Below are 11400 nucleotides of genomic sequence, written 5' to 3' on the forward strand. Positions count from 1 at the left end.
TTAATTTCAAGACGTTTATATACGGGATTTTTTGCATAAGTTATATTGGTCATCATTTGATATAAGCTTCCTAAAAGCTAATGTTTATATTGTCAATTTCCAAAGATATGTTGTTTCGTCGCTGCCTTTATGACACAATCCTGGCAAAAAGTGACGGTTCCATTCTCATTTGCGTTCCCATAATTCACAAAATTAACTTATTTCTGTAGAATTTTCAGGTTAATCGGTTATTTTTACAGACTGTTGTTCTTTTGCTTCACAGAATCGAGATACAGCTTGATTTATGTCCAAAGACAAATATAAATATAGTAAGATGTGATATTATTGCCCATGAGGCAACTCTCCAACAAAAACCAAATGAGAAAGAAGTTATCAAATATAGCTAAAAGTCATCACGACCGTACGATTTTAAAAATGAACAAAACCCATACACATAAAGATATAAAAAGCCTAAAAGAAACAAATGTTAAATAAGTTGAACAAAAAATGCGGTCTAATTTATGTACAAAAAAAATCGAAAAACAAACATGATATAAATACAACAAGCGATAACCGCATATTTAGAGCGATATTCCATGTATTTTACTTTTTATTTATATAAACACGCGAAGACAATTAAAATAACTAACGAAGTTTTAATATTTTTAGAGTTTTTTCACACAAGTGCAACCCTTACAGTTTTGGTAGTTTTGAGAGTGTTTTTTTTTTTTTGTGGACACTTGCTAATTTTTCTAACCTTTATTCTTTTGATTATGTCATTGTCTGTCATTCTTTGAGTCATGATTTTCACTCTTTTTAAAATAACATTTCTTGTAATCAGAAACATGATTTCTAAAAGCTTTGCTAACGAAACTTTACTTTGCACGAGGTGAGACATTCAAGTATACCATAGTCCTAACATATCCTAGGCTCTAGAACAAACAAGTGCATTTACAACAACAAATGACGTTGAGATCGGTCTGAGTCAAATTTTTGCGTACTATATCTTTCAGACATTCCCTTCAACGCCAAATACGTCATTATCGTAGATTCATATACGAACAAATACGAAACTTATTTCTATTAAACTCATCACTGAATGTTTTTTGTTTTTGACTTACTATATCCTCGGGGTTTTTTCTACATTTAACGTTCATGACAATCATCATCTGGAGATTAAAAAAATAATGTCTCCTAGATACGCTTACATTGTGTGTTGTTGCTGCTTTAATCTTTCCATAAGTTCAGCAGCTGATATTACAGTATAGAACTTTATGATCTCATTGCAGCAGATTTAGTTATTATATATGTAGCTTCTATCTGTTTCGATATGTTATTGTTTAATTTTTCACAAATTTTACTGTGTTTAAAGGCAACAAAAGTTTTTGATATGCTTGTCAGAAACTTCGCTAGCGTTTTTCAAGTAAGATATTTCATAATGATTTTGTCATTTAGAGAATTTCTTGTTGATAGCAGATCTGTTGTGGCCTCAGTTAGTCCCGAATCGGATTAGGTCACAACTTTTTTAGACTCTGAGCCCTTAAGAACTTTACATCTTGTATAGAATCTCGTCTAATGATGAAAATCGCACCTTCACTTCTTGGTGTTTTTATTTTGAAAACAAACATTGTTTAACCCCGCCACATTATGTATGTATGTGCCGGTCCCAAGTCAGGAAACTGTTATTCAGTGGTTGTCGTTTGTTTATGTGTTACATATTTGTTTTTCGTTCATTTTTTGTACATAAATAAGGCCATTAGTTTTCTCGTTTGAATTGTTAAAACATTGTCATTTCGGGGCCTTTTATAGCTGACTATGCAGTATGGGCTTTGCTCATTGTTGAAGGCCGTACGGTGACCTATATTTTTTAATTTCTGTGTCATCTTGGTCTCTTGTGGAAACTTGTCTCATTGGCAATCACACCACATCTTCTTTTTTTTATATTGTGATCCATCTTTTTTTTATATTGTGATCCATCTTATTAAGATATCCTCTTCCTAAATGTATATTATAATTGAGTACCTATGGTTCGTGTAATTCATATATCTTTGATTTTAACTCAAATCAGAAATATTCTCTTTTTCTAGGGAAAAAGATTCAAATCATATATATCCGTGAAACAATTTGACTGAAACCCATATTTTAAAATCAGACCATCTAGATTTAAATCAGGAATATTTTGATGTGATTCATAACTTGCATGTTGTCATTAAACATCAGATTAAAAAAAATGTATATGCATCAAAGCTATAACTGGAACTAGCTGGTACTTTCAGTTACTTCATATGAAAAACTTCCTTCATCTAGAAGCTTTCCAATAAATAAATAAAAAGGAGTATACTGGAGACAGTAACTAAATTACATAAATAGCAAAATAACACATACAGATCAACATACAGCTTCAACAATTGACAGGCCATTTAATTACATATTGGTAAAAGACCTTTCCAATGATCAATATAAGAATAAAAGACAGGGTTATACTTAGAAGGGGCAGTAATTAAATTACACAAATAACAAAAGAAAAATACAGTTCAACATACAGCTCTAGCAAAATACATTTCATTTAAGAACTTCCCAATATAAGGATAAGAAGATGTGATATGTAAACCATATCTTGTTGCATGAACATATAGGAACATTTCCTATAAAAACTCATTCAGATAACTAGACCTGCTTCTAGTAATTACTCATCACAGAAAAGCTATTGCAAAGTTTGTTGTCAATACGTTCAAGTTCAATGTAAACAGGTCTACAAGTTATTTGCTTTCTCATTTATACATTGCTTTAATACATAACAATAGTGTTGGTACCCTATAATCTATTAATAAAGAGGAAGTCACATAGAACCATTAACTAATGACAATTAATGAGTATTCTGATAATGATGACAATATTTCTCACATACATTAGACTCAATTTGTTATTATTGTTGGAGATCACACAATGAATTTCAATTGTTAACATTCGAGAAGAAGTGCAATTTCAAGACCATCGAATTTATATCTCTTTAAAAGAATAAGATCTGTATACTTTGTCTTTTTGTTATAAGGGTTTTAGACGTTTGATTCTCTACCGTCCACGTCTTTGATGGCTGGTTTTTCGATACCGTCCACGTCTTGGATGGCTGGTTTCTCAATTATGAGTTCATTGGTTTTCTTGGTCGTTTTTAAGCATACCGTATACCTGAAATGAAAGGTATATCAGTTAAGAACACAGTAAAAGTACATGTATTACTTAAAATTAGTAAACTATTCAACTATTCACAACAATTTTTCTTGGAAAATAAAATTATTTTGTTTACGACCTTTGTTTTCGTTTCGTGGTGTGATGCATGTGTGTGTGTGTGTTTTTTTTTTCTTTCTTCTGTTGTTTTGGCCATATAACTATAAAAAAAAAAATGGTTTCTAGATACGGTAGTCTACATTCTAATTATATCATTTACGATGATAATCTACATCGAAACGATTCATATTTGTGCATTTTTTGCATAGTTGCTAAAGATTGAGATCATATTGCATGTGAAGACAGACTTAAAAAACACACCAAAAACAAGCAAACAGACAAAGAAGAGAGAGTGTATGATTTTTATTACTTACATCATTAAAATGAAGGCAGCAAAAACAAAGCCCGCCATAGTGAAGAATACAAATCCATTATATAATGACAAAGTATGGTGATAGATGTTGTTAAACAGTGTGGCTCCTCCTATTCTTAGTAATGTTTCCATCACGTGAATGGAGGAATACAGTACTCCTGTAACAAAAAAAATAAACAAAAAAAAATCAAACAGCATATATTTACACAAATGATATCGGATATGTTCCTTACGTCGTAACTACAATCCCTTTCCCTTTCATGAATGTGACCTACCGAATTAGACTATTTACCGGATTTGTAATCACATAAGCAACACGACGGGTGCCACATGTGGAGCAGGATCTGCTTACCCTTCCGGAGCACCTGAGATCACCCCTAGTTTTTGGTGGGGTTCGTGTTGTTTATTCTTTAGTTTTCTATGTTGTGTCATTTGTACTATTGTTTTTCTGTTTGTCTTTTTCATTTTTAGCCATGGCGTTGTCAGTTTATTTTAGATTTATGAGTTTGACTGTCCCTTTGGTATCTTTCGTCCCTCTTTTACGTAAACTGATGAACATATTCAGTGGTGAGCGGCTTAAACCCATTGATGACATTGCGCTGTTTTTTGCTCTTTTGTCGGGTTGTTGTCTCTTTGACACATTTCCCGTTTCCATTCGCAATTTAAATTTATTGGATATGCGTGTGTGGTTGATATAGTGACCGTCTCTTAGGAACTAATCTCTGTAAACTGTTTCGATGATTATTATTTAAGTAAAAGTTAAATACATGTATATATATTATATATTACCTTTACTTGTATATAATTTGATGGCACGTCATACTGTTTGTTTGCTTTATATTATCGTGCTTTTTTTCATCGAAAAATGGATTTTTAAAAGTTTTTTCTTCTTCAAATCCCTTATTTGACTGTTATGTATAACTGTTATAAAATAGTTTTCCATCGCAATAAATTTACTAGTGAAAGCTGTTTATTAAAAATGATGCTGTATAAAACCTATAGTAATCACGATAACCAACCTTGCTTGTCTTTGTGTACCATCTCGGACAAGAGTGCTCTAATTAAAGACACTGGTAGAACTCGAATAACTCCTGTTCCTATTGCTGAAATGTGAAAATATGTCAATTAAGCTTGATTATTTAAAATTGCTGAAAAATGTAAACTCACTTCATGGTAATTAGTGAACTACAACTTTTCAGTTAACGTTTATACAAACTGCAGAAACTTCAAAAATACCTGTACCAAGTCAGGAATATGACAGTTGTTAGCCATTCGTTTGGTGTGTTTGAGCTTTTAATTTTGCAATCGATTATGGGCTTTCCGTCTTGAATTTTCCTTAGCGTTCGGTAATTTTGTGATTTTTCTTTTTGAAATGAAATAAAAATTGTAAAAAAATAAAATACAACATATAGAACATAAATTACCTCCGTATAATATCCATTGATTTTTCGATAGCCCATACACGATATACGTTGACATACAGGATAGAATTCCAAAGACTGCGATTACTCGGTCGGTCAACCCGACGCAACAAGAATGAAATGTCTTTAGTATGAGTGTTCCACATATAAACATGACAAAGTCAGATCCTGCTCCATACCACCCAATGTGTTCAGAGGTCCAACAAAACGGGGTTCCCAACTGAAATATAGTTCTTATTGCACTAACCACACAATGTGGGAAATAAAAAAGGCAATATGCGACGAAATATATGATAAATTTGGTTATATTAACTAGTTTACTCATATTTTCAGGCTTAAAGCAGAATGAAAATAATTCAAACGGAATCTTAAGCCATTTTATTTTAGTTTTCTTGTCTGGTGGTATCCAAGAATCTGCAAGTGTTAATTGTACTAAAACACACAGGAACAGAAACATGCCTGAGGTAATTATATATGGATCTGTAAAACCTATTAGTTGTATTAAGTACCCGGTACCTATTTGAAAGCTAACAGAGCCAACGGCAGATAAAGCATCGTATACTGTCATCATTAAAGATCTATCTTTTCCCTCTGAGGTTACATCTGCAAGAATAGCGAAGTTTGTTATTTGATATGTATAAAACGATCCTGCAAGCCCTAATATTCCACATGCAATGGTATAATAATATAAATTCATGTTTCTATACACGATTACTGTTTTAAGAATAAATGAAACGAGTGTGATAACTAAATTCCACATCAAAACAGGTTTCCGTCCAATTTTATCAGCGATTGGTCCTGCGAAAACTACGATTGGAAATGAAACACCCGCTTCAGCAATTTGCATGTACCATGACCAGTCTGATGCTAATTGTTGTAGTTGGTCGTCTGATGATGTTGAATTGGCATCACACGTCTTAAAGTTTTCAGTAGAATTATTCTGTGTTTCATCACGGGTGTCATTTAAAGAATAATTATTTTTTATGTATGAATAAGTAAATTGTGGTTCGATTGTTGTGGTCACAGTAATCGCACAGTTGTAAATTAATGCATACATCATCACTTTCATTCTTGTACTCATACATTGTGTGTATGTTTTCTCCTTAACTAATAGAACTTCCTTTTCATATGTTTTATCCTTGGCCAATAGAACTTCCTTTTCATATGTTTTATCCTTGGCCAATAGAACTTCCTTTTCATATGTGTTATCCTTGGCCAATAGACCTTCTTTTTCATCGTCCATATTTGTCTATTTAGAATGAACACTTACAACATACACGTTCGTTTATCAATAAATAAATATTTATATTTATTTGTGTGCATATACACTAACAGAAAATTATGTCCTATCTTTTTGACAATGATAACTACATGTGGAGATAAACATGCATCTATAGAAATTTGAGGGAATATGGTTCACTCTACATATTAATTATTTGCTTAGGATTTTTTTTACTGTAGATGAGTCTTATAATCGAATACCGTGAATACTTAATTCAATCTAGTTATTTTTTTTCTAAATTGTATGACCCCATTGGTAAATAAGCCTGTAGAAATATTATCATTCATGTACTCCATATGTCACGTAAATCATTGGTAAACAGGGGGCTTCTGTTTTGCTGTGCGGGATGTATACATACGCAGTCACGTTCGGTCGAAAAGGGAACTTTAAATTCTAAATTTTAACAAATATTTTTATGATTATATATTCAAACAGCTATGAGTAAGTTCTGAAACTATAGAAATAAAAAAAAAAAAACTTTTCTGGCTCTTGTATTCACAAAAATATCTACATTGTGTCTTGCAAAGTTTACTTTCGTTGCAGAATGTCGTATAATTGTCCTGGTTTCCAGTTGTCTACAGCCGGACAGCAAATTCCTGATTTGTCCGTTAAAACCCTGGCTCGCTAGTGGGCAATTATGCAACATCTCCTAAATTTTATAGAATCAAGACATATATATACTCATATATACATGGTATTTAAATATAGTTCAATGATTTCAAGAAATGTATGATAAACATCAATAACTGAAAAATGAGGGACACTCAATTTGTTCAGTTGTTCGAATAGGAAACACAGTATTTGTTTTTAAATAAGAAGCATGGGCTTTTTCGAGTTTGTCCTTCACCGGAAAAAAATCGTCAATTATGCACGCCTTTATGACGTCATTTACCAGATAGAGGGGATCGCATATATCCCTGCACTATTAACCTTCATCGAGTGTCTAAGACCCTGTTCACACTAGGACATTTTTATCGATTTAAACTAGACCGGTTCACTTTAGATCGGTTTAAGGGCTAATGTAAACTAAAACACCAAAAGAGGTGGTTTAGTTTGAATCGATCTAAAGTAAACCGATCTTACTTTAGATGTGAACGTAGAGATCGGTTTTTAAAACTAGTACGATTGAATCGAAAATAACGAAAATAACGTATCCGCATGTACAGCAGCAAAACTATCTCAGAGGTTCGTTGTTTAACCCATATTTTTCTGTTAAAAGAACTTTAAAACAAACTGAAAACATGTTGTCTTCGCCGTAGCATAGATTTGCGAAATCTGTGTCTTCTTTTCTTATGTTGATTTTTTTTCTTTGCAGGAACCGCAGTATTTCCGGCGTCGTGTTGTAACTTCGTTGCTACAGTTATTTTTTTCAAAATTAAAGAAAACTGCAAGAACACCAGTATCAAAATTTTAACTTGTGATTCAAGAGAAACACTAAGTTTATCCAATTTTTTTTCCCAAGTGTGTGTATCAGTGTATCAACACATGAATTTGATAAATAATTCTATTCATACACAGTGTTTACAGTTTTTACGTGCAAAAAGGTTAGATCGATTGCGTTTTTAATTGGAGTGTGAACGCAGTGGCTCAGATAAGACCGATAGAGATCGTTATGATTAAAGATAATGTGAACGCTAACTGGTTTTATTTAGATCGATTCAAATTAGATCGATAAAAAATAATGCTAGTGTGAACAGGGTCTTAGTGATCGTCATTATGCATGATAAACTGGGTACACTGTTTGTTCTGTAGGTACTTAATCGCAGTTCCCCAATGAAAGCAGTGCTGATTGTCAATTATGAGAAACGTCCTGAATATGCATAAAATATTTGCCACTGGACGTTAAGCAACCAACAATCAATCTATTGTGAGAATTTGATTTGCTGAATAACTCGAGCAATATCGCATCATAGTTTTCTTATCACTCGCTAAACATGAGAACGGAAGAGACGATGCCCCTAAACGCACGAATGATGTTCACTAAAACCAAAGTTTTTGGCGGAAATGCATCGAACTCGAAAGTAGTGTAACTGTTTAATATCAATCGAACAGTTTGAAACCAGAAATTAATGATGCATACTTTATTGAGGTCTTTATTGTTTTGAAGCTTTGAAAATCATTTTTATTTCATTTGAAAACCTATGAATGTCACGTGAAATTAAAAGAAATTCCATCTGAGAAGTGCATGATTTGGGAAGTATTTTTGCTGATTGTTGTAGGTCGTCCAGTGTATTAATGTTGTTTTGATTATTGATATTTGAATCTGATGGATATTTATGTCATTGGCAGTCATACCACTTCTTGAAATAATCCTTTGTAAATGTATCTGAAATTATGTAAATTGCGGAGGATAATGTTTTTGTGTGGATTGAAAAGATATTTCATTTTTTTTTTGTTTTTCAAACAAAGACGAGTGGGACAAAAAGTAAGTGCTATTTTCACAATAAATTTATTACACACTAAACAAAAGTTGTTTGAAAATATCTATTGTCTGTTTTTCTTCGACCCACGGTTTTATGGTTCCTTAAATGTATTTTGTCATTGAGTTGCTGTGTTTTTCAAATATTATATCCATATCTTCCTTTATTTCTACTGTCACAGACAAATTGATTTTTACATCAGAGGCCCCTGAGGGGCCTCGGGTGTATTGCCATCGCCTACTTTTCAAAGATCTTCAAAGATCAAAGAAATGCATATATAATTGATCATAATTAGTGTTGGGAAAATAACCGACATTATGAACCCGCGGACATTAAAGTGCAGAATAAAATTCCTTGTCGCTTCTTTTAAATTCATGTTTTCAATGGATACTAAGATTTTTTTGATTTTTTTAAATGCAAATTATTATATGAAAATGTTTTGTCGTTAGAAATATTCGTATATTAATCAAACGATCTTCAATATCAATGATATACCGAAAAATTGTTGTTGCGGATGAATATCACGAATGCATATTCATCAAGTGAGCAAGAGCGAGAGAGAGAAAATCAATTCACGCAATTACACACAGAAAGGTAATTATACTTCAATTATTTGATTTAGAGTAACATCTTTAAACCGGTTGTAGCATAATTGTCTATAATATTAACGTAGCAAAATCAGGAATATTTAATCTGACACAATATTAAGATATTTTTCAGGCCGCGTCCCCAGCAGCCGTTCTGTTCTGTTTGAGAAAATCCCTCCTTCAAAGGAGCACTTCGCACAATGACGAATAATGTTTATATAAATATCTAACAAGACATACTACGTACGCCTCGTGAGATGAGTGTTGGTTGAAAATACCTACAAGGCCCTTAAAGATAAGTTACTTTCTTCATTCTTTAATGCAACTATTTGTTTTTTTTAAAAGATCTCAACATTTTTTTAAGTTAAATTTCTTTTCTTCGTAAGCCTCGGTCACACCTTACCGGATAGCTCGAACGGACGCCTAACGGATAACTTTTTTTCAATCCGTTGATGTCCGTTAGACGTCCGTTCTTATCCGTTAGGCGTCCGTCCATATCCGTTGCGTGTCCGTTAAGCGTCCGTTTTATCCGTTGACGTCCGTTCTGTCCGGTGGAAAATTTTGAGCATGTTCAAAACTTTGAACGGACGTCCAACGGATAAAATGTCCGTTGAACGTCCGTTAGGCGTCCGTTAGACGTCCGTTTTGTACGGTACTCGTCCGTTTTGTATCCGTTACGTGTCCGTTATGCATCCGTTGGAGATCCGGTAGACCAATTCACCAACGAACGTCTACAGGACGCCTAACGGACGCCAAACGGACGCCTAACGGATAAAACGGATGTGAAACGGACATTAACGGAAGGATAACGGATAAAACGGATGCCTACTGATAGTTTATTCTCATAAAACCATGCAAGTACAAAGGTTACAGAGAAGTTGAAAAATAATATCAATAAAAAACAAAATATGCATTAGAAATGCATAAAATTCAAAAATACTAGATGTAAAACGGACAAATGCCAATTGAAATTTCGCGTCAGAAATGCCAATATATGGTATGTTCGATTTTCTTGAGTGTCATGACTATTTATTATTCGTGATGGATCTTGGAGTAAGAGCACGTCTTCGCTATCAAGCAGCTCTTATTCAGGCCAGACTCAACTTAAATGTAGCAAATATTAACCTTATAGCTGTCGAAAGGAGAAGAAGGAGAAGACAAAGGAGATGGTGGACACGACCATGGCTTAGTCCTGAAAGACGACGCAGTTTTGGTCTATATGACCAACTCATGACCGAACTTAGGCGGGAGGATCGGCATTCCTTAGTACACTTCCTTCGAATGCCCACCGAGATGTTCGACGAGATATTGCAGCGGGTTGGGCCTCGCAAAGCCAAGCAGAATACCTTTTACAGAAATCCGCTGGAACCAGGACTCAAGTAAGCAATTACACTTAGACACCTTGCTTCTGGAGCAAAATATCGTAGCATGCAGTACGGATGGATAGTTCCGCATAGCACCACATCCGTTTTCATACCAGAGGTACATAATATAAACAAATTCAGAAAATCAACTTAAACTCTATAATAGATATAGGAAGATGTGGTGTGAGTGCCAATGAGACAACTCTCCATACAAATAACAATTTAAAAAGTAAACCATTATAGGTTAAAGTACGGCCTTCAACACGGAGCCGCTATAAGACTGAATTACCACACTGCTTCTACCTTGATTTTTTTTAATCAGAGGAGCACTATATTTGCACACATATCATGCTAAACAAGACGCAATACAAAATAAAATCAACTAAACCAGTTAACTCAAAAAGTGACCCTCGTGTGAAGAAACGTAAAAAAAAATCGGATAAATTGTTCAATTTGTTTGGTACGTGTGACCTTGATAACTGTCCTACTGACCAGACTTTCCCAGAAGCAAATATTATAACATATATACTAGATACCATGTCCATCTGACGCGCCTTTAATTTTCAGATGGTTTATTTCTTTTAATTTTCAGATGGTTTATTGCCTTTAATTTTTAGATAGTCTATTGCCTTTAATTTTCAGATTATTTTGTTCATCCGTTTTATCCGTTACGCTTTCGTTAGGTGTCCGTTTTATCCGGTACTCGTCCGTTGGATGTACGTTCGACGTCCGTTCTGTCCGGTATGTAT

The 11400-nt window shown here is 33.7% G+C and overlaps 1 protein-coding gene across 1 annotated transcript; it reads right to left on the minus strand.

The window, feature by feature from the left end:
* Positions 1-2458: 2458 nt before the first annotated feature.
* On the minus strand, positions 2459-6242 carry LOC139520373 (proton-coupled folate transporter-like). Its single transcript, XM_071312963.1, has 4 exons — positions 5002-6242; positions 4597-4680; positions 3579-3735; positions 2459-3165 (listed from the first exon to the last, which is right to left on the minus strand). The coding sequence occupies exons 1-4, from the start codon at positions 6239-6241 to the stop codon at positions 3036-3038; spliced, it is 1611 nt and encodes a 536-aa protein (XP_071169064.1). The 5' UTR covers position 6242; the 3' UTR covers positions 2459-3035.
* Between the last annotated feature and the right edge of the window lie 5158 nt (positions 6243-11400).

The sequence above is a fragment of the Mytilus edulis genome, chromosome 1, assembly GCF_963676685.1.
Source record: "Mytilus edulis chromosome 1, xbMytEdul2.2, whole genome shotgun sequence".
NCBI lineage: Eukaryota > Metazoa > Mollusca > Bivalvia > Mytilida > Mytilidae > Mytilus > Mytilus edulis.